The sequence below is a fragment of the Zea mays genome, chromosome 4, assembly GCF_902167145.1.
Source record: "Zea mays cultivar B73 chromosome 4, Zm-B73-REFERENCE-NAM-5.0, whole genome shotgun sequence".
NCBI lineage: Eukaryota > Viridiplantae > Streptophyta > Magnoliopsida > Poales > Poaceae > Zea > Zea mays.
In genome coordinates, this window is record NC_050099.1 from 28,122,878 (window position 1) to 28,147,617 (window position 24,740).

The following is a 24,740-nucleotide window of genomic DNA, read 5'->3' on the forward strand; positions in this document are numbered from 1 at the left end:
GCTTCCTTAAGAATCAACTCCCGAATAGACTGGACATTGGGAACACACAAGCGGTCTTTGAACCATACCACACCTTCTGCATCTTCTCGAAAGTCTTTGCCTCTGCCATCTAGAATCAATCGCCGAATCTCACTGATCTTCTCATCATTTTTCTGCGCTTCTTTGATTTCGCGCTCCAAGGTAGGTTCCAATTCAACTGTGACTCCTCGCGAATTGTTCAGAAACCCGAGACTCAACCTGTCAAACTCCTTGGCCAACTCATAAGGCATCGGACGAGCGACCATCAGATTGACTTGACTCTTTCTGCTCAAAGCATCTGCCACTACGTTCGCTTTTCCTGGGTGGTAATGAATCTCCAACTCATAGTCTTTGATCAACTCTAACCATCTTCGTTGCCTCATGTTCAACTCCGACTGAGTGAATATGTACTTCAGACTCTTGTGGTCTGTGTAGACATCGCATTTCTGTCCATACAGATAGTGCCTCCATGTCTTCAGTGCGTGAACCACTGCTGCCAACTCTAGATCATGGATTGGGTAGTTCTTCTCATGAACCTTCAGCTGTCGGGACGAGTAAGCCACAACTCTTCCCTCTTGCATCAACACGCATCCCAAACCTGTGTAACAAGCATCACAATACACCGAGAAGGGCTTGTGCACATCAGGCAAGACTAGGACAGGCGCTGTTGTCAACTTCTCTTTCAGCGCTTCAAAGGCCTCTTGGCATTTCTGGGTCCACTTGAATTCAACCTTGTTGCCTAGCAACGCTGTCATTGGTTTCGCAATCTTCGAAAACCCTTCAATGAATCGCCGATAATATCCGGCCATTCCAATGAAACTCTTGATTCCTCTAGCATCTGTTGGCGCTTTCCAGTTTAGAATGTCTGCCACTTTCTTCGGATCCACAGCCAATCCTTCTTTGTTGATTATGTGACCCAAGAACAGGACTTCACTGATCCAGAACTCACACTTGCTCAACTTTGCATACAACTGGTGCTCTCGCAATCTCTGCAACACCATCCTCAAATGATCTGCATGCTCTTCTTCACTTTGAGAATAAACCAGAATGTCATCAATGAATACCACCACGAACTTATCAAGATAATCCATGAATACACTGTTCATCAAGTTCATAAAGAACGCTGGTGCATTGGTCAAACCAAAAGACATCACTGTGAACTCATATAAACCATACTTGGTAATGAATGCCGTCTTCGGAATGTCCGAAGGTCGGATCCTGAGCTGATGATAACCTGACCTCAGATCAATCTTGGAGAACACACTGGCTCCTCTCAACTGGTCGAACAGATCTTCTATTCTGGGCAAAGGATACTTGTTCTTGATCGTGACCTCATTCAAAGCTCGATAATCAATACACATCCTCTTGGTGCCATCTTTCTTCTCCACAAACAAGACAGGGGCGGCCCAAGGCGAAGTGCTTGGCCGGATGTAACCTTTCTCTGACAGCTCATCAATCTGCTTCTTAAGCTCAACCAACTCTGGTCCAGATATTCTGTAAGCTCTCTTAGAGATGGGGGCGGTTCCAGGAAGAAGCTCTATAGCAAATTCAACTTTCCGCTCTGGTGGCATACCCGGTAAGTCCTTTGGAAACACATCTGGGAATTCGGAAACAACCTTGATACTCTCAATTGGGTCTGCTTCACTGCTATCAACGGCCATCTGATAACAACTTCCTTTCTTTGGCTCAGGCGGGACTAACTCGGTCACCACTTCCTCTCCTAGTGGGGACACCAACTTGATTGTCCTTTTATCACAACTGATAACTGCCTGATACTTATCTAACCAATTCATCCCTAGGATGACATCTATTCCCTGAGTACCCATTACTATAAGGTTGGCGGGAAACGCTATCCCCCTTATTTCCACACTTACATTTAAACAAATGCTATCAGCTCGAATTCTACCACCAGCTGAGTCAATTTGAATAGGGGTTGACATGGTAGTAATTGGAAGATTATGTGCTTCTACCCATGATGCAGTAATGAAAGAATGTGTTGCTCCAGTATCAAATAACACTTCTGCAATATGGGAATCGACTGGGAACATACCTACTGTCATGCCGGGGGTCTCCTGAACTGCTTCAGCTTCCAAGTGGTTCAGTCTTCCATGATTATAGCGCGGCTGAGAGCGATTGCCTGCTCCAGGCTGAGGCACATTCTGCTTTGTTGGGGCATTGGGGCCTGACTGCTGCTGGGCTGCCTTCTTCGGACATTGCATCACCCAGTGGCCTTGCTCTCCACAGTGGAAACATGCCCTGTTTCCAACCTGAGCTGGTGCTGCTTGACTGTTCTGCTGATTTGCTGGGGCAGGAAGACGAGGTGCTTGCTGATTCTGCTTCTGAAACTGACCTCCTGACTGATTGCTCTGACGGTTCTGGTACTGATGCTGAGGATACTGCCTTTGGAACTGCTGATACTGCTGACGCTGCTGATGCTGCTGAGGTGGACGCTGGTTCTGCCTGAACTGCTGAGGTTGATTGCCTGAAAAACGAGGGCGGCTGCTGCTTCCAGGCTGGGGTCCACTGATCTTGCGCTTACGATCTTCCATCTCCTTACGCTTCCTTTCTGTCATGATCGCTCTATCAATCAGGTGCTGGAATGTCGGGAAGGTGTGATTCATCAGCTGATACTGCAGAGGGTCAACCAAGCCTCTCAGAAAACGGTACTGTCGCTTGGCGTCGGTGTTGACATCTTCGGGAGCGTAGCGAGACAATTGCAGAAACCTGTCTCGATACTCGCTGACAGACGATGACCCTTGCTTAAGGGCCAGGAACTCCTCCTTCTTCACTGTCATCAGACCTGCAGGCACATGGTACTGACGAAAGCTACCTCTGAATTCCTCCCAGGTGATGGTGTCGGGGTCGGCATGGGTGGCGAGGTAAGACTCCCACCATGACTGGGCTGCTCCTCTCAACAGACGGGGACCATACAGAACTTTCTCCCTGTCATCACATTGAGCGGTATGCAACTCCCGCTCCACAGTGCGCAGCCAATCTTCAGCATCCATGGGGTCAGAAGAGTGAGCAAACGTTGGTGGATGACCTCTCATGAATTCAGCACGCTTGTCTCTGGGCATCTGAGGCATCTGAGGCTGGGGTGGGGCCTGCTGCTGCTGCTGCTGAATGGCGGCCAGAGTCTGACCGATGGCTTGAACTGCCTGAGTCTGCATCAGAAACATCTGCTCAATCGACATCGGGGGCGGGGGCGGCAGCTGCTGCTGCTGGGGCGCCTCATCTTGCTGACCGGCTTGCTCCTGCTGAGCACGCCTTCCTCCTCTGCGCCTGTTCTCTGACATCTGCAGAACGCAACCACACATCAGAACTGATCTGGCAAATCTTGCAGCATAAGAAAAGAGAATAGAATTCCTCAACAGCACTGAACAGATGAGCATCTTCACTGATCTCCAACACAGACCACACAGCTTCTCAGATAAAGAGGAAAGTAGAATAAAGGTTTTCCCAACTATATAACTAACTTTATTAACATAGTAGGTAAACCAAAATGCAGGGGATACCCACACTCTGGTGACAATCATTACAAAGATCCAAACCAATCATAGTTCATCATGACAAACATAAATGCACAGGATATAGCAAACTACCCTGTCTAACTAAGACTAACTAAGACTGAGACTAACGCTAAGACTGAAGCTTCTATGTATATATATTTCGTATTAATTACAAGATCCAACTCTAACGATCTATGGTTCTAGGTTGATCTTGGTCTTGCAGGCGGGATTGCCATAAGACTGGTGTCCACGCTGAGGTGAGCGGTACGGGTGCTGAGTCCCAACGGGAGCGGGGGAACCACCATCCAGATAACGACGTTCCGCGCGCTCAGCCCGCAGCTGGGCGATCTCAGCACGAGCCCTACTCAGCTCGTCTAATGCATGGTCCAGCTCCGTGTTTAGCACGGCGGCTAGGTTGACTGTGCTGCTCAACCTAGGATTGCCCTCACCGACAGGTGAGACAATCACGCCTCCTGTGCTGCCAGATGAACGGCGGGGGTAATACTTCAGGTCAAGACCGTCAGCTGCCCCACCGAAAACCGAGCAGTAGTGCGAAAGCGCACGCCGTGCAGCATCTTGCATGGCTGCCTCAGCTGAGTCCCGCTCAGAGATAGAATAGTGCTCTGAACAGGCCTCTGCACCCTGGAGACTGTCCTCCGGGCAGCGCACCAAGCAAGTCGCCTCCCAGCGGTCCGGGTAGACCCCGCGACTGTGCTGGTAGACCACACAGCGATACTCGACGGACCAAGTATGCCGGTCAAATGCCCGACGTAGCAGGGTGTCGAGCGCATCGTGGAAGTGACACCCGCGAGCAGCGTCGCGAGTGATGGGTCGAGCAACCCATCCTTCCGGCTCAGGGTTAGCAGAGAAGTCGGTGTCGTGGCTCGAGCTGTCGTCGCCATCTCCGTCGTCTGGGTCTCCTCCAGCAGCTACTCCAGAAGCTGGGGCGCCCAGGGGTGGTGCAGGGGGCGGCTCCAGAGGAAGCACAGGGGAGCAGCTCCTCACAGACTCTATCTCCTGGTGGAGCGAGAAGGAAGAGCTCTGCTGCTCCTGTCGTCGACGCTCCTGCTCCTCACGCAGGCGGTGGTGTAGTCTCTCCAAGTGGCTGGACTGTCCGGCCACGGGACGGCGAAGCGGACGCTCAGCAAGGCGGGAGGGTAAGAAGGGGATGACTGACTTTCGTGCAGTGTGTCTAAGTCGAGCCATCTACAAAAGACATCGCAAGCAAAAGGGTAAGAATAGAATTAATATGACCAGCAAGTAATGAATCATAAATAAATGAAGGATCAGAATAAAACATAATTTTCAGCAAGGTATAATATGTAGTAGAACATAGGTTTGGTCAGTAGGACCAACTTTTGAAGGGATATCAAAGTCAAGGCAGGGACAGAGGTCTATAGTCCTTAGAACGACCATTCTACTCTAGGTTAGCGGTCCTACAGTCAGCACGGCTTTGATACCACTTATGTCACACCCGGTTTTAGAAGGCAAACCGAATGCGAACCATGTACGTGCCAGGATCAGTTATTCACGTACACAGCAGTTACATAATATGGACATCATCACACAGTGCTCAAAATAGTATTAATAAGGGAAATAGTCGATTACTTCATACGTCTGAGACGTCCATATAGTTCTTACAATAAATCAAAGTGCGGAAAAGAAACGTAGATAACGCGGCCTTCACAGGCAGCCGACTGGGGGTTGCCGCTAACCCACACCTAGAACTCGTCGTAGTCTTGGAACTCCTGGAAGTCTCCTTCCACAACTTCATCTTCGCCTGAGCAGTGGTTGCAATGCTGACAACCTGGGGGGGGGGGGGGTTTGGTGTGTAGAGCAAGGGTGAGTACACATCAACATACTCAGCAAGTATCCTGTTTGGCTGTAGTGGACTAGCTTTATGTGGGGATAAGTCAAGCAGTTGCTTTTAGTTGGTCAGGTTATTACTTACTAGTAGAAAGCCAGGTTTTAACATTAACCCAAGTTATTAACCCAATGTATCCTTTCCAAACGGAAAGAATACCACTTACCAATACCATAATCATAACCAGAACCATCAATCTCATTGCCACCTGTACCAAAATATCTCTGATCAAGTATCACTAATCACTGGAGCTCCCTTGGCCGCTCATAACCGTGAGCACGGCTGATATATCAGTTTCATAACACTCTGCAGAGGTTGTGCACTTTACCCACAAGCCGTGATTCCCTCTTGCCTCGGGCCGATCAAACCCTTAAACACTACCAAGGTGAATAGGCAGGGTTTCACTACGTAGCCTTTACAAAGATTCCCCGGGACTGTAGCCACCCGTTAGGTTTCCTAAATGCACCGCACTCCTCCCCAAGGGGCGAACCCAAACTTGGCAGAGCGAGCCGCATACACCGAGCCCCATTGACGGCACGACGGCTAAGTGAACTACATCCCGGATCCTCTAATTATTCAGCTAAGGGCACCCCATTCCACCCTCATGGTTGCACTGTTTTCCCGGGCGGTCATCCATAGAACAGGTCCTTACGGAGAGGCACTCGAGAAACCGCTCGAGTCCCCTTGAAAACCACAAGTATAATCATAAAGAAGAACGGGAAAACAGCGTATCATAGATAATCACATCATGTTCATTGATTAGAGTTGAGCAATAGCATCAGACTAAGTAGTAATAATCCGACCCAAATAGGTAAACAAGGACATGGATAACAAAAGCTAGTCAATCCTTAGGTATAAATGTGTAATGCGGGAGGTGAATTAAAGAATGAATAGGACAGAGATAGGTCAAAGGACACTTGCCTCCACCAACCGACTGCTGCTCAGGGGCTTCTCCTGCGAATTCCTCGGGCTCTTCGACCGAATCGTTCTCTATGCGAGCGCAAACATACATACATCCATCCACATATTTAATACAAAAGAACAGTACACCATACAAGATAACAAATAAAGCGAATATGCATCAAGTATGACATTCGATATCGCATTTGTTATGGTTAGAAAGAAACGGAAAAGGTCTCGCAGGGGGTTAAATCTTATGCACTAATGACACAATTGGTTTTAAACAAAATAATTCTGTTATATATATTTATATATACTAATGGAAACCTAATCACTTTTAGTTGATCAACATTGCACAGGGTAAACAATTAACTACGTGAATCAATAGCATAACGGAATTTTAAATTAAACTTCCTATTTTCCCATAGCATGAACAGCGATTAGCCTACTTAAAATACAGTAATTATAATCACAGAAAGTAAAAAAAATAAAAAAAATAAAATAAAAAATAAAATAAAAAAAACAGAGGGGGGGGGGGCGGTTGAACCGGCCCTAGGGCGGTTGAACCGGCCCTAGGCGGGGCGCGCAGGGGGCGGCCGAGCGGCCGAGCAGGGGGGGGGGCGGGGCGGCCGAGCGGCCGAGTCGGCCGAGCCGGCCATGGGGGCGCGCGCGGGGGGGGGCCGGGGGCGCAGCCAAGGGGCCGAGCGGGCGGGGTGGGGCGGGCGGCCGAACCGGCCATGGGGCCGAGCGGCGAGAGGAAGGGGAGGGAGGAGAGGGGAAGGGAGGAGAGGGAGGAGGGGGGGGGCTCACCGGCGTCGGGGATCGACGGCGAGGGGCGGCCGGCGGCAGGGGGCGGCGCGGCGACCTAGGGCAGGGGGCGGGTAGGGGGTAGGGGCGGCGGCCTAGGTGGGGAGGGAGAAAATGAGGGGGGAGAGGGAGAGGGTTAGGGGATAAGGGAAAGAGAGGGGGGGGCGGCTGGGCCTATTGGGCCCAAGGGGGGGGGCGCGCAGGGGCCTGGGCCGGCCGGGGTCGGCCCACGGCGCGGGAGAGAGAGAAAAAGAGGAGAGAGAAAGAGAGAGAAAAAGAAAGAAAAGATCTCCTCCTCATTTTCGAAATCCGATCTTTCTACATGCATGCATTTGCACTTTCAAAGCAATCAAAAGAAATGCAAGGTTCGGCATGGTGCATCAAACAACATAAGGTATTTAGGGTTTTTCCTACACGGGAGATCCAAACCGAATCCCGCTAAACTTTGAAAAAGGTCAAGGTTTAGCGAGGGAAAAAGAAAAGGGAAAGGTAACGCCCGAATTTTGGCGAGTAAAGAAAAGAAAAAATTCAACTGCAAAATTCGGGGCGTTACAGGGTCCCGCACTTTCCCGTGGGGGTCCGGACCCACTATCGCCACCTTGGAGTATATCGTCTCCTCTGGCCACGTGGCGGCCCCGGAGCCGCCCACGTGGAGGGGTCGAGTGCTGTTCACCGCGCGACTAGGGATAGCCGCACGGGCACCGTGTCTTCATACTGTAGTAAGGGGTACCCCTGATTCAGGGTACCGACAAATTCAATTCCCACGAAACAAACGGGGCCTCAGGGTATTTTGCAAGAATGCCTTCTTCTTCCTCTCCACCTCCCTTCTCTCTCGCAGGGAACCGCCATGGGGTTGCGGTCGGCCAAGGGAGAAATCAGAGGGGAGGGGGAAACAGGGGTCGTGCCGCCGGGGGGGAGGGGGACAGGGGGCCACGCGCCTGGGGGCTGCTCAGGCCATGCCACCATCGTTGCAGGCTGGTTGGGGGGCCGCCTCTGCCACCACTGGTTGGCTGGCTGGCCGGGCACCGCCTGCTCGTGCGTGGAGGGCAGGGGAGGTACATACTGTGAAAATGAAGAGAAAATAAAGAAGAACAATGGTGAACCTCACCAGAGAAGACGACCTGACCAGAGTCGAGGACAAATTCGGAGGTCTGATCGGTGAACCGGACATGACGAGACGAAGCCCTTGACGAGACGAACGCAGCGGTACCCTTGGATTTCGCCGACGACGCACGGATTGGAAGTTATTGCTTGCTGGAGTTGTCGCCGGAGTTGCAACCGCTCCGAACTTCGGCGAGCAATTCCAGAAGATGGGGAATGAATCTGGGAAAACCGTTTTGTGATTCAGAATGTGCTTAGCGAGAAGCCGACCATATATATATATATATATATGACCATATATATATATATATATATATATATAGCTAGGGTTCGGATGAGATGAAAATTCAGTTCAAATTCGGATTTTACCATATATTAAATTCAGAAAAGCCTATAAATCCATATTTTGTGCTCAAAAAATTGTAGGTGCTTCCAAAAATTCTTGAAAATTCCTATAAATTTTTTGGCACCTAATGAACTCAAAAACATATTTAAACTTTCTAAAAACATTTTAAGTGCCTCAAATAAATAGATTTTTGTTTCCGAAAAATAGAAAAAAAGTCCGAAAAATATAAAAAAATACCGAAGGCTTTTACAAGGTATATTAATATGTTTCAAACACCTTTTGCACTTAGAAACACTATGCAATAGCATGAATGCACCAACCAAAGCATCTCTAGGGCTCATTCCACTATGTTTACGCCAATATAAAACAAAATAATTCTCCATTTTTAGGAAAAAAAGAGAAGGAAATCAAAGAAATGAGAGAGTAACACCTGAATTTGATGGATACTAGAAAAAATTATACCCCAAATTCAGGGTGTTACACCACCGAAGTGTAGTTATGTAGTGGCGAGAGCCGCTGCTGCGCCCTGGTGAACCCCGAACTCCACGGCTTCGCGAACACAATCTAGGATGTCAAGGAGGTCTAGATCGCGATTCCTCCCCCGTGCGCGAACAAATCCTGTGGCCTTTACCGCGCACAAGAAAAGGCTCAACACTCCAAGCTCTGGCTTTGTAGATAGTTTGCGGACGGTTAGAAATCCAGGAAACCAAGAGCCCAAGAGACCATACCACAAAATACTACCTGCCCCTAAATCATTAAGGGTCGCTAATTGTGACGTTGGATTTCAGCATTTGCCACCTCCAAAGATGCATGGGCCATGCCAAGGTCGTTCAGGAGGCCATCTACCGAGCGACCCGAAGGGGTCGGTGAGGTGGGTGGCAAGGACATAGGGCCGCGACACCTTTGCACCTCAGAAGGAGCGACCAACACCCTAAAGCGAATTGAGGAACAGCCAGAAAAGGGATAATGGAAATCCTAAGATAAGGGCGGGACGATCGTACCATTTCATCGAACGATTTCCCTTGGGAAGTCAGCCCGATCCATGGGCGAAGAGGTGAAAGGTGTTGGCTAATAAGGAAGTCCACAAGGGGTGAAAGGCGAACAAGGTCGCTCGCACTCCTCCCTCCACTCTTGCCTTTAAAGGGGTGGCACTCAAAAAAGCTTGCGAAGAAAGGGCCCCATGACGCAAAAAAACAGAAAGCAAAGATTATTTTATTTCTTCTCAAAGAAAGCAGCACCAAGGCGTGTTACATCGCGGTCAGCGCGCATTACTCGTGGCGTTGTCTGCCGACACTATGCATGATGCGACTGGCCACCTCGTCAAAACCCGCCAACATGTTTTCCAGCCCTCCATCCAAAAGTGACGAAGGAGGACCGACGATATCCCGAAGACTGCAGCTAGAGCAAATCTCCCCCACAAGCATCGCCACCGTAGCCCCCCCGGTGAACGCTGAAGTCGAAAATGTCCCGAACACGGCACGAGACATTATCTACATGATCTACCATGGAAGTATCGTGGTCCAACGTAATCCAAAAGTTGGGCCACGTGATGGTGCGGTTTCTCTAGCTCTACTCCCAAGGCCGCTAGAAGAAGCAAACGAGGTAAGGGAAGGGGCATGGAAGCCAGACAGTAGTTCGAGGACAACTGCCTTACCAACCACGCGACCATCGACTTCAGAGAGCTGTACACAAAGCAGTTTGGCCTCGGCAGCTTCTTGTGCCACGCGGAGGACATTATGATCCGCTTGGGACTCCCGAGGGAGAGAAAGAGGGGACGAAGGGCCCGGCCACGGCAACCCGACGGGGGGAGACGTGACCTCTTGATCGATGGTGACCGCCCTGCTATAAAAGAGGGGAGAGAAGTATCAGACTCACCCTAAGATGAGGTTTGGGGCGCTCGGACAAAGAAACCTACCCCAGTTCATGACCCACGCAGCGTGACATCCCAGTAATATGTGATCCGTCGATCGACCTGGTTGCGATGTCTGTTCAAGGAGGAGACTAGAGAGGAAGGGGAACTGAGAGTAACCAACATGCATACGACCGTCATGTGCCTATAAAAAGGCAAATGTGCCTGACTCCACCCAAGAGGCAACATGCCGTGTTGAAAGCGACCCGAATCACAAAGGAGTAAATGCCACAGTCGCTCGAAAAGCGAAAGCGCGAACGTCATCCGACCCTTCATCAACCCCCAATGGAAGACACTCTCCCATCGGGGGCTACTATCGGGATAAGATCCCCGGTCCTTCGGGACCATCGGTCAGCAAACGCACTAGAGAAAAGCCTATGGCAACTGGGGCCCGTCAGTCAGCCGGAGGAGAGAGGAAACGTCTACCCTGGAAGTATCTGCTCTCGGACGAACCCTGCGGCACCGAGCTTGGGATCAGGCGTGGCGGAACCAAACAGGGCCGGACGAACCGAAGAAAAACCACTCGAGTGGATCCCTCGTAGAAAGAAATAGAGTGGGATGAAGCTAAAAATAATAGCACATATATTTGTGGGTTCTATGTGAAATTTTGTGAGCATACATTTTAATTTTTTGTATAACTGTTTTTTGCTAAAAGGTCTGTTAAAACAGTTTTATTATAAAATTTCTCATAAAAATATTTTATTAGTGAAATTGAGCTGTGCAAAAGGAGAGTTGAAATGGCAAGTCAGAGCAAACAAAAACCAACAACCTGAAGAACGGAGTTCCCAAAGGAAAGCCCCACAAAACCTCGGTTGCTCCCCTTGGCCCTTGCCATCCTCGTTCCTATCGCCAGTTCGCCACCTCCTTTGCTCTCGCCTCGCGCGCGCTCCCCCCCGCGCATCGTGCCGTTCGCCACCGCACCGCGCCGATGGAGGTCGCCGCCGTGCCCAGATCCGCCGCGGCCTGCCGTGCGGCGCCCCTGCTCCCGGCCGTCCGAGCCGCTGCGTGCCACCTGGCCCTGCCCCGGCGCGCGTTCTCCGCATCCGTCGCGGCGGCACCGGCGCCGCGCCGCCTCGCCGCTCGTCGCGCTGCGGATGGTGACAGCGTGGAGACGGCGCCGGAGGCGGTCCCCATTGAGAAAAGTCGGCCCCTTTCCTTTTCTCATGCCTCCACCCGTATCGTCTGTGCATTCCTGCTGATTGGGTTTCTCTAACCTTTCGCGCTGCTTCATGTTTGTCTGCTGTGCAGGGTTCCCTCCCTTCCCGAGCGTCATGGACATCAACCAGATCCGCGAGATCCTCCCCCACAGGTGAGTGCCGGAAGCTTGATTCCTCGTCCTTGGGGTTGCTCAAACATGTTTGGCATTGCAATCCCACGACACAACTCAGGTTGATGCAACAGCTTGAAAATATTTGACATTTTGACCATGCAATTCCTTTGCAAATATGAGTATACACTGCTTTTAACTCTGTTGTTCCACACTCACACCTCTAGATCCCAGCAGTTGTAGTCATGTAAAGGACTAGCGGCCCGTGTTCATAGAGCATACGTCTACACGTTGTTAATGTTAAGAGGCTATCCCAGGTTTGGAGTTGAAGCATTGACATAATGAGAACAGTTTAGCAGTTTTGTCTCCTTGTGAGCTGATGTAGAGTCAGTTTGTTTCTAAACAATGGAAAGAAACAATCAGAAAATGTGATGACAGACAAGGTGGATAGTTGATGTAAACCTGAAATCTAATGCAACTTCAGTCGACTGCTTACTCAAAAGTCCAAAGAAGAGTTTTGATACAAAACCCAAAGGCTTCTGCAATTTCACTACTGTCTTAGCTGTGGAGGCTGCTGGAGTCACCACGATTCCATCTCCATATCAACCCCTGATACATAGTACTTTAGCCTGCATTTCTTTATGGATTCCAGATATTTGATCTGTTTTCTTGTGCTATATGCAACTGTACCCTGGATCTCATATATATCTGTGACAAGTTTTACTTGCTACTGAAAAGGATGCTGTCCAAAATGGAAATCAAGTAGCATGCCTCATTGATTTCATGATGTGTTGTGCTCTAGAGATCGATAAGCATTATCATTTAAATAACCATGCACCTGTTTAAAACTATTTAATACCTATGCATGTGGGTATGCATGTTAGGTTCCCATTCCTTTTGGTTGATAGAGTAATTGAATACAAGGCTGGAGAATATGCAGTGGGGATCAAGAATGTTACAATAAATGATAATTTCTTCCCAGGACATTTTCCTGAACGCCCCATAATGCCCGGTGTCCTCATGGTCGAGGTATGCACCAATTCATTGTGTTGCTGATCATGTTTAGGGTCTGGATCTTACTAACAATTTTGATATTTAATTGTCCTTACATCACCAGAGGTGATGATCCCATTTCCTATTCTCTAGTCTTTTAAAACTTGCATAAATAAATAATAATTTGATACGCAGCTCTCTTGCATGTTCAAGAAAGAAAAAAATGCAAATTTTTCATATGATTATGTTTTATGTCGAGTTCAATGGAAGTTTTTCTTTCTCTCAGATATTATAGGCACATAATACACTGTCATATGCCCATGTCTCCTTAACAGTATGTCTTTATTTTTCTTTTCACCTTTTCTTTGCCATTCTGCTGATAGGAATTGATTTCCTCACAAGTTTTCTGATATAAACTGACTATTGTGAACCATAGCTACCCAACATATGGACATGTAGCAGTATGTTCAGCAGTGTAAACTTTCATACAGGTTACGCCATTTGATCTATGACTGATGTCTACTATGTAATGGAATCTGAATCAGTATATTAGATTACCCAAACCAGCTGATATATATATAATGCCTACATTAATGCTTAGTTTGTATCCTGTTGACCCCATGCCTGGATTCAGTAACTCACATTAGAAACTATTTGCACCTTTATCCACAGGCTATGGCCCAGGTTGGGGGTCTGGTGATGCTGCAACCTGAAGTTGGTGGATCTCGAGACAACTTCTTTTTCGCCGGGATTGACAAAGTTAGGTTCAGGAAGCCAGTGATTGCTGGCGATACACTGATCATGAGGATGACACTGACTAAGTATCAGAAGAGGTTTGGACTCGCCAAGATGGAAGGAAAAGCTTATGTTGGTGGTGACCTAGTTTGTGAAGGGGAGTTCCTCCTAGTCAGCGCAACCGAGTAGTGCAAAGACACTTCATGATTCTCTGGGAAGAATCATTGGTTGGAATCAGATCTGGTTGGATGTTTGAAAGAACCGAGTTTTGAACTAATTATACAATCGGCAGTTGAGGCGATCCTTTACCTGTTCTTAAGCATGTTGTTGAGTCCATGTGGTGATTTCTATCGGTTACCAAGGGCCCAAGGCTGAATCCACGCCATGTTATGTTGCAATTGAGGATTACAATATATTGGGTAATTGTTTGATGGAATAAACGATAATGCTTTTGTAGTTTCTTGCCTTTTCTTGCCTGAACCTTCTCATTTACCAGGTGACCATACAAAATTCTTAGTTTCACCCATCAGGATAGCCAAACCTCTATATTCTTTAGCCAACAGATTCTCCTCACAATCAGCTTTTTCAGAAAAAAGCCGTTCGCTGCAGCAAGATGCTGCTGCAGTCGTAGCTACTGTAGAAACGTGCCTCTGCTGCCAAACGGAAGAAACGGCCCTGATACACACGTATTCACGTGAACGTACAATGTTTGCCTACAACGACCGTACATGTTTTGTTTCTGTAAGGCTTTGTTGTATTGTTGATATATATATACTCAGAACCCTAACTCTAATGGGATGACACTATGACAGCCCAACAGTGGTGCTAGCACGTCTACTGATACATATAGGGGCATACACTCTAACATCCTCTCGCAGTTGCAACGAGAGTACCGCAAAAGATGAAACTGGAGCAGAAGCCGAAAGTAGGAGTCAGCGGGTTGAAATCCCCCTGTAGTCACAGGGTCGTGAGGGTGCGAGTGTTGCGGTTGGAGTAGGGACTAGTGTGCACTTCATGTGGATGATAGCCCTTGGATGCCGATGTAGCCGAAGTCAGGAGACATGCAGCGATGACTTCGTTCTTCGGAGGGGTCGACATTCGAGTGTCAACAATCGGCACGACGACGCAACAAAAGAAGAGAACTAGTAGACCGAGGACCTTCTTGCTTCTCTCGTCCAGTCGTCGAGGAACCCCGCCAGGGAGGCCAGCGTCAGCGCATGCATCTATGCCGGTTAGGGTGGTCGTGCCCGCGGTAGAATAGAAGGGGGTATAGACGGATCCAACCGGAAAGGCCACGACAGCGACGAACGACAATCAGGCCAAAGGGACGATGGATCCAGCCGGGAAGGCTGTAGCAACATGGATTCGGCCTGGAAGGCTGCTACAACGACAAAACCAATAATGGTGGCAATGAAGGGGGAGGGTGATGGGCAGGTCTAGCTGGGCAGGGGCTGCGGCGGACCTGACAAGGGGTGTCGACACCAGCGATGGAAAAAGCTCGAAAGGTTGGCGCTGCTGGGTGTCAGTGCGAGCAGTTAAGAGGTGGCCAGCAAGATGACAAGCGGTTGCACAGACAGAGATGGCGGCGCAAGGTAGAGGTGCACAGGGTAGCCACGCCGGGGAAGAGGTGGCTAGCGCTGGTGAGGATGGCACGCAGGGGTGATGAAAGTCGCCTAGAGGGGGGTGAATAGGCGTAATCTGAAATTTACAACTTAAAACACAAACTACAAGTCGAGGTTTGCGTTAGAATTAAATCCGAGTCCGGGAGAGAGGGGGAAAACAAATCAACCAAGAAATAAAGCGGATGAACACGGTGATTTGTTTTACCGAGGTTCGGTTCCAAAGAACCTAGTCCCCGTTGAGATGGTCACAAAGACCGGATCTCTTTCAACCCTTTCCCTCTCTCAAACGGTCACCTAGACCGAGTGAGGCTTCTTCCTTAATCTCACGGGTCACTTAGACCCCGCAAGGACCACCACACAATTGATGTCTCTTGCCTCGCTTACAAAGCTCTTGAGAATAAGAAGTGAGAAAGAAAATAAAGCCAACCAAGCAAACAAGAGCAACAAGAAACACAAGTGATCCTCTCGCAAGTCCTAGTTCACTAGAGTTGATTCGGGGACTTTGAGTGGATCGATCGCTTTGATTGTGTCTTGTAGTGGAGTCTATTGCTTTTGTATTGAATGCAAAGTTCTAAATACTTGGATGGTTGGAGTGGTGGTGGTTGGGGGTATTTATAGCCCTCAACCACCAAACAACCGTTGGGGGTGGCTGCTGTCGATGGGCGCACCGGACAGTCCGGTGCGCCAGCCACGTCACCCAACCGTTAGGGTTCTGGAGCATTTGATCGTTGGCACGCTGACTTCTTGTGGCACCGGACAGTCCGGTGCCGCACCTGACAGCTACTGTGCATTGTCCAGTGCGCCTCTGACTTCTGCTCTGACTTCTACCGCGCACTGTAGAGCACTGTTCACTGAGTCAGCGGCTTTTGCAGTCGACCGTTGAGCCGAGTAGCCGACCTTTATGCACCTGTAGAACATGTATTCTAGAGCAAACTAGTTAGTCCATATATTTGTGTTGGGCATTCAACCACCAAAATTAATTGTGGGAAAAAGGTTAATCCTATTTCCCTTTCAGGTGAGCGTGGCCGAGGGGAAGGAGGCCCCCATGGCCAGAGAGGCGGCGACGCGGGTGGCCGGCATGAGGACCGGTGACGGCGGATCTAGACCGGTGGCGGCGTTCTGGGTCACGGCGGTGGCGCGGATCTAGGTGGCGTTGTAGAGCCTCAGGATGGAGGGATGAGCAGTGTAGGGGTCTGCTCGGACATGGGCGAAAAGTCAACAGTGTGGAAGGTGTTGCGGGTCGCCGGCTTACTGGCCAGCGTCTAGGGGGGCGAGCAGAGGCACGCGCCCTAGAAGAAGGGAGGCTCGAAGGGGATCCACGGCTAGGCCAGGATGAGCTCGCTATCACGTAGGGACAAGCGTCGGAGCATTCAAAGGAAGGGGCAGCACTAAGGGAGAGCAGGAGGATGGAGCTGATGCTCCCTGTGCTGGCCTACTGTCGTGGGAGAGAGGAGGGAGAAACTGGGGACGGGGGTAGCGACGGCTGGAGGTGGGAGGAAACGACGAGAGGCGTCTGTATGGTGGGAGAGAAAAACCTAACCCTAACTTGCTCTGATACCATGTAAGATTGTGTAAGGTTTGTTGTATTGCATATAATGGTTACACTAGGTGGATGCCCGTGCGTTGCAACGGAAACATATCATCAGTATAGGGAACGCGGCTCCTACCAATCTGGTATCAAAGGTCTCGACGATCATGAGCTCTACCGCTGCCCCCAGGCAGCAGCCTCCGCCAGCACAGGCGGCCCCCCAGCAACGTCCAGCGCGCTGGTCACAGCCCCTGCTTCATCGGGAGCCATGATGCTTCGCCGAATCCCCCAAATACCCAGCCTCCTTGTCGAGCAGCGCCACTGGAGGCATGGCGGCCCCGCAGCCAATGGAATGTTGTACGACGTGGTAGACAGATTGCTCTCCCAAGAGCGCAGCAGCCTGCTGCCCCACGTAAATGGACAAACAAAAAAGTTATTGCTACAAACTTATGATCAGATAGACAAACAAAAAAACAATGTAAATGATATATAAAGTTGTTATTATGAGTAAGTTACAAAGCGCAACAACAATACGACAACCCTATGAGGCCATGATGCACAATAAAAGAGATCCACTATGCATAAAACTCCCAAGTGAACAACGCCTATGATGAATCTACTACTGACGCTAGAGCTGTCAATGCTCCTTGAAAGTCGCCTAGAGGGGGGTAAATAGGGCGAAACTGAAATTTAACAACTTAAACACAACTACAAGCCGGGTTAGCGTTAGAAATAGAAATGAGTCCGAAAGAGAGGGCGCAAAACAAATCGTTAGCGAATAAAGAGTGAGACACGTGGATTTGTTTTACCGAGGTTCGGTTCTCGCAAACCTACTCCCCGTTGAGGAGGCCACAAAGGCCGGGTCTATTTCAACCCTTTCCCTCTCTCAAACGGTCCCTCGGACCGAGTCAGCTTCTCTTCTCAAATCAACCGGGAACAAAACTTCCCCGCAAGGACCACCACACAATTGGTGTCTCTTGCCTCGGTTACAATTGAGTTTTGATCACAAGAACAAATGAGAGAGAAAAGAAGCAATCTAAGCGCAAGAGCTCAAAAGAACACAACAAATCTCTCTCACTAGTCACTAAAGCTTTGTGTGGAATTGGAGAGGATTTGATCACTTGGGTGTGTCTAGAATTGAATGCTAGAGCTCTTGTAAGGTGTAGAAGTGTGAAAACTTGGATGACTTGAATGAGGGGTGGTTGGGGGTATTTATAGCCCCAACCACCAAACTAGCCGTTTGGTGGAGGTTGTCTATCGCATGGTGCACCGGACAGTCCGGTGCACACCGGACAGTGTCCGGTGCGCCAGCCACGTCACCAGGCCGTTAGGTTCCGACCGTTGGAGCTTTGTCTGCTGGGCCCGCCTGGATGTCCGGTGGCGCACCGGACATGTACTGTAGAGTGTCCGGTGCGCCACATCGCGCGTGCCTGACTTCTGCGCGCTCTGGCGCGCATTAATTGCTTCTGCAGGTGACCGTTGGCGCGAAATAGCCGTTGCTCCGCCGTTACACCGGACAGTCCGGTGTACACCGGACATGTCCGGTGAATTATAGCGGAGTGGATTCTCGAAGCTGGCGAGTTCAGAGTCGCTTCTCCTTGGAGCACCGGACACTGTCCGGTGTACACCGGACAGTCCGGTGAATTATAGTGGAGCGCCTCTGAGTTTTCCCGAAGGTGCAAAGTTCAGCCTGAAGTCCCCTGGTGCACCGGACACTGTCCGGTGTACACCGAACAGTCCGGTGCGCCAGACCAGGGCTGCCTTCGGTTATCCCTTGCTCTTTTTGTTGAACCCTTTTCTTAGTCTTTTTATTGGCCTTTTGTGAACCTCTGGCACCTGTATAACTTATAGACTAGAGCAAACTAGTTAGTCCCAATATTTGTGTTGGGCAATTCAACCACCAAAATCAATTTAGGAAATAGGTGTAAGCCTAATTTCCTTTCAATCTCCCCCTTTTTGGTGATTGATGTCAACACAAACCAAAGCAAATATAGAAGTGCAAAATTGAACTAGTTTGCATAATTGTAAGTGCAAAGGTTACTTAGAATTGAGCCAATAATTATTAACATAGGATATGCATGGATTGTTTCTTTTATTCTTAACATTTTGGACCACACTTGCACCACATGTTTTGTTTTTGCAAATTCTTTTTGTAAATCCTTTTCAAAGTTCTTTTGCAAATAGTCAAAGGTAAATGAGTAAGATTTTGAGAAGCATTTTCAAGATTTGAAATTTTCTCCCCCTGTTTCAAATGCTTTTCCTTTGACTAAACAAAAACTCCCCCTCAATAAATTCTCCTCTTAGTGTTCAAGAGGGTTTTAAGATATCCATTTTTGAAAATGCTATTTTCTCCCCCTTTTGAACACAATAAGATACCAATTTGAAATTTACCAATTGAAAATCATTAGTTTTAAAATTAGGGTGGTGGTGCGGTCCTTTTGCTTTGGGCCAATACTTTCTCCCCCTTTGGCATGAATCGCCAAAAACGGATACTTATAATAAAATATAGGCCCTTTGCTAACTACTTTCTCCCCTTTGGCAAATAAAACATATGAGTGAAGATTATACCAAAGACGGAGAATTGCTCGGAGCGATGGCGAAGGATGAGTAATAGAGTGGAGTGGAAGCCTTTGTCTTCTCCGAAGACTCCAATTCCCTTTCAATACACCTATGACTTGGTTTGAAATTCACTTGAAAACACATTAGTCATAGCATATATAAAAGAGACATGATCAAAGGTATATTTATGAACTATGTGTGCAAGACATCAAAAGAAATTTCTAGAATCAAGAATATTTAGCTCATGCCTAAGTTTGGTAAAAGTTTGTTCATCTAGTGGCTTGGTAAAGATATCGGCTAATTGATCTTTAGTATTAATGTATGCAATCTCGATATCCCCCTTTTGTTGGTGATCCCTAAGAAAATGATACCGAATGGCTATGTGTTTAGTGCGGCTATGCTCAACGGGATTATCCGCCATGCGGATTGCACTCTCATTATCACATAGAAGAGGAACTTTGGTTAATTTGTACCATAGTCCCGCAGGGTTTGCCTCATCCAAAGCAATTGCGCGCAACAGTGGCCTGCGGCAATGTACTCGGCTTCGGCGGTAGAAAGAGCGACCGAATTTTGCTTCTTTGAAGCCCAACACACCAAGGATCTTCCCAAGAACTGGCAAGTCCCCGATGTGCTCTTTCTATTAATTTTACACCCTGCCCAATCGGCATCCGAATAACCAATTAAATCAAATGTGGATCCTCGAGGGTACCAAAGCCCAAACTTAGGAGTATAAGCCAAATATCTCAAGATTCGTTTTACGGCCGTAAGGTGAGATTCCTTAGGGTCGGCTTGGAATCTTGCACACATGCATACGGAAAGCATAATGTCCGGTCGAGATGCACATAAATAGAGTAATGAACCTATCATCGACCGGTATACCTTTTGATCGACGGATTTACCTCCGTGTCGAGGTCGAGATGCCCATTGGTTCCCATGGGTGTCTTGATGGGCTTGGCATCCTTCATCCCAAATTTGTTTAGAATGTCTTGAGTATACTTTGTTTGGCTGATGAAGGTGCCTTCTTGGAGTTGCTTCACTTGGAATCCTAAGAAATACTTCAACTCCCCCATCATTGACATCTCGAATTTCTGTGTCATGATCCTACTAAATTCTTCACATGTAGATTCGTTAGTAGACCTAAATATAATATCATCAACATAAATTTGGCATACAAACAAATCATTATCAAGAGTTTTAGTAAATAAAGTAGGATCGGCCTTTCCGACTTTGAAGCCATTAGCTATAAGGAAATCTCTTAGGCATTCATACCATGCTCTTGGGGCTTGCTTGAGCCCATAAAGCACCTTAGAGAGCCTATAGACATGGTTAGGGCACTCACTGTCTTCAAAGCCGGGAGGTTGCTCAACGTAGACCTCTTCCTTGATTGGTCCATTGAGGAAGGCACTCTTCACGTCCATTTGGTAAAGCTTGAAGCCATGGTAAGTAGCATAGGCTAATAATATGCAAATTGACTCAAGCCTAGCTACGGGTGCATAGGTTTCACCAAAATCCAAACCTTCGACTTGGGAGAATCCCTTGGCCACAAGTCGGGCTTTGTTCCTTGTCACCACACCATGCTCGTCTTGTTTGTTGCGGAAGACTCACTTGGTTCCTACAACATTTTGGTTAGGACGTGGAACTAAATGCCATACCTCGTTCCTAGTGAAGTTGTTGAGCTCCTCTTGCATCGCCATCACCCAATCCGAATCTTGGAGTGCTTCCTCTACCCTGTGTGGCTCAATAGAGGAAACAAAAGAGTAATGCTCACAAAAATGTGAAACACGAGATCTAGTGGTTACCCCCTTATGAATGTCGCCGAGAATGGTGTCGACGGGGTGATCTCGTTGGATTGCTTGGTGGACTCTTGGGTGTGGCGGCCTTGGTTCTTCATCCTCCTTGTCTTGATCATTTGCATCTCCCCCTTGATCATTGTCGTCATCTTGAGGTGGCTCATTTCTTTGATCTTCTCCTTCATCAACTTGAGCCTCATCCTCATTTGGAGTTGTTGGAGATGCTTGCGTGGAGGAGGATGGTTGATCTTGTGCATTTGGAGGCTCTTCGGATTCCTTAGGACACACATCCCCAATGGACATGTTCCTTAGCGCGATGCATGGAGCCTCTTCTTCACCTATCTCATCAAGATCAACTTGCTCTACTTGAGAGCCGTTAGTTTCATCAAACACAACGTCACAAGAAACTTCAACTAGTCCTGAGGACTTGTTAAAGACTCTATATGCCCTTGTGTTTGAATCATATCCTAGTAAAAAGCCTTCTACAATCTTAGGAGCAAATTTTGATTTTCTACCTCTTTTAACAAGAATAAAGCATTTGCTACCAAAGACTCTGAAATATGAAATATTGGGCTTTTTACCGGTTAGGAGTTCGTATGATGTCTTCTTGAGAATTCGGTGTAGATATAACCGGTTGATGGCGTAGCAAGCGGTGTTAACCGCCTCGGCCCAAAACCGATCCGGCGTCTTGTACTCATCAAGCATGGTTCTTGTCATGTCCAATAGAGTTCTATTCTTCCTCTCTACTACACCATTTTGTTGTGGGTGTAGGGAGAAGAGAACTCATGCTTGATGCCCTCCTCCTCAAGGAAGCCTTCGATTTGTGAGTTCTTGAACTCCGTACCGTTGTCGCTTCTAATTTTCTTGATCCTTAATCCGAACTCATTTTGAGCCCGTCTCAAGAATCCTTTTAAAGTTTCTTGGGTTTGTGATTTTTCTTGCAAAAAGAACACCCAAGTGAAGCGAGAATAATCATCCACAATAACTAGACAGTACTTACTCCCACCGATGCTTATGTAAGCTATCGGGTCGAATAAATCCATGTGTAGGAGCTCCAGTGGCCTGTCAGTCGTCATGATGTTCTTGTGTGGATGATGAGTGCCAACTTGCTTCCCTGCTTGGCATGCGCTACAAATCCTGTCTTTCTCAAAATGAACATTGGTTAATCCTAAAATGTGTTCACCCTTTAGAAGCTTATGAAGATTCTTCATTCCAACATGGGCTAGTCGGCGGTGTCAGAGCCAACCCATGTTAGTCTTAGCAATTAAGCAAGTGTCGAGTTCAGCTCTATCAAAATCTACCAAGTATAGCTGACCCTCTAACACTCCCTTAAATGCTATTGAATCATCACTTCTTCTAAATACAGTGACACCTATATCAGTAAATAGACAGTTGTAGCCCATTTGACATAATTGGGAAACAGAAAGCAAGTTGTAATCTAAAGAATCAACAAGAAAAACATTGGAAATGGAATGGTCAGGAGATATAGCTATTTTACCCAAACCTTTGACCAAACCTTGATTTCCATCCCCGAATGTGATAGCTCGTTGGGGATCTTGGTTTTTCTCGTAGGAGGAGAACATCTTCTTCTCCCCTGTCATGTGGTTTGTGCACCCGCTATCGATGATCCAATTTGTGCCCCCAGATGCATAAACCTACAAAACAATTTTAGTTCTTGACTTTAGGTACCCAAACGGTTTTGGGTCCTTTGGCATTAGACACAAGAACTTTGGGTACCCAAACACAAGTCTTGGAGCCCTTGTGTTTGCCCCCAACAAACTTGACAACTACCTTGCCGGATTTGTTAGTCAGAACATAAGATGCATCAAAAGTTTTAAATGAGATGTCATGATCATTTGATGCGCTAGGAGTTTTCTTCTTAGGCAACTTAGCACGGGTTGGTTGCCTAGAGCTAGATGTCTCACCCTTATACATAAAAGCATGATTAGGGCCAGAGTGAGACTTCCTAGAGTGAATTCTCCTAATTTTGTGCTTGGGATAACCGACAGGGTACAAAATGTAACCCTCGTTATCCTGAGGCGTGGGAGCCTTGCCCTTAACAAAGTTTGACAATCTTTTAGGAGGGGCATTAATTTTGACATTGTCTCCCTTTTGGAAGCCAATGCCATCCTTGATGCCAGGGCGTCTCCCATTATAAAGCATACTATGAGCAAATTTAAAATTTTCATTTTTCAAGTTCATGCTCGGCAACTTTAGCATCTAATTTTGCTATATGATCATTTTGTTGTTTAATTAAAGCCATATGATCATGGATAGCATCAATATCAACATCTCTACATCTAGTGCAAATAGAAACATGCTCAATGGTAGATGTAGAGGGTTTGCAAGATTTTAATTCTACAACCTTAGCATGCAATATATCATTTTCACTTCTAAGGTTGGAAATAGTAACATTGCAAACATCAAGATCTTTAACCTTAGCAAGCAATTTTTCATTTTCAATCTTAAGGCTAGCAAGAGAGATGTTTAATTCTTCAATCTTAGCAAGCAAATTATTATTATCATTTCTAAGATTAGGAATTGAAACATCACAAACATTTGAATCAACCTTAGCTAACAAATTAGCATTCTCATTTCTAAGGTTGTCAATAGTTTCATGGCAAGTGCTTAGCTCACTAGATAGTTTTTCACATTTTTCTACTTCTAGAGCGTAAGCATTTTTAACCTTAACATGCTTTTTATTTTCTTTAATAAGGAAGTCCTCTTGAGAGTCCAAGAGATCATCCTTCTCATGAATAGCATTAATCAATTCATTTAATTTTTCCTTTTGTTGCATGTTTAGGTTGGCAAAAAGAATGCGCAAGTTATCCTCCTCATTGCTAGCATCATCCTCATCACTAGAGGTTTCATATTTAGTGGAGGATCTTGATTTTACCTTCTTCTTTTTGCCATCTTTTGCCATGAGGCACTTGTGGCCGACGTTGGGGAAGAGGAGGCCCTTGGTGACGGCGATGTTGGCGGCGTCCTCGTCGGAGGAGGAGTCGGTGGAGCTCTCGTCCGAGTCCCACTCCCGGCACACATGGGCATCGTCGCCCCTCTTCTTGTGGTACCTCTTCTTTTCTCTTCTCTTGCTCTTCTTGTCGTCGCCCCTGTCACTGTCACTAGAAATAGGGCATTTGGCAATAAAGTGACAGGGCTTACCACACTTGTAGCAAACCTTTTTGGAGCGGGGCTTGTAATCCTTCCCCCTCCTTTGCTTGAGGATTTGGCGGAAGCTTTTGATGATAAGCACCATTTCCTCATTGTCGAGCTTGGAGGCGTCAATTGGTTGTCTACTTGATGTAGACTCCTCCTTCTTCTCCTCCGTCGCCTTGAATGCCACCGGTTGTGCTTCGGGCGTTGAGGAGGTGCCTTGCTCGATGATTTTCTTTGAGCCTTTAATCATTAGCTCAAAGCTCACAAATTTTCCTATAACCTCCTCGGGAGACATTAGCTTGTATCTAGGATCACCTCGAATTAATTGAACTTGTGTAGGGTTAAGAAAAACGAGTGATCTAAGAATAACCTTGACCATTTCATGGTCATCCCATTTTTCGCTCCCGAGGTTGCGCACTTGGTTCACCAAGGTCTTCAAGCGGTTGTACATAGCTTGTGGATCCTCCCCTTGGTGAAGCATGAATCGACCGAGCTCCCCCTCGATCGTCTCCCGCTTGGTGATCTTTGTCACCTCATCTCCTTCGTGCGCGGTCTTGAGTATGTCCCAAATTTCCTTCACACTCTTTAACCCTTGCACCTTGTTATACTCCTCTCGACTTAGAGAGGCGAGGAGTA

General features: G+C 47.6%; 1 protein-coding gene across 1 annotated transcript; it reads left to right on the top strand.

Moving 5' to 3' along the window:
* Window positions 1-11,306: 11,306 nt before the first annotated feature.
* LOC100273566 (uncharacterized) lies at window positions 11,307-13,916 on the top strand. Its single transcript, NM_001147984.1, has 3 exons — window positions 11,307-11,596; window positions 11,703-12,750; window positions 13,387-13,916. Exons 2-3 carry the CDS (start codon window positions 12,583-12,585, stop codon window positions 13,636-13,638), a joined length of 420 nt encoding a protein of 139 aa, NP_001141456.1. The 5' UTR covers window positions 11,307-11,596; window positions 11,703-12,582; the 3' UTR covers window positions 13,639-13,916.
* Window positions 13,917-24,740: the final 10,824 nt, after the last annotated feature.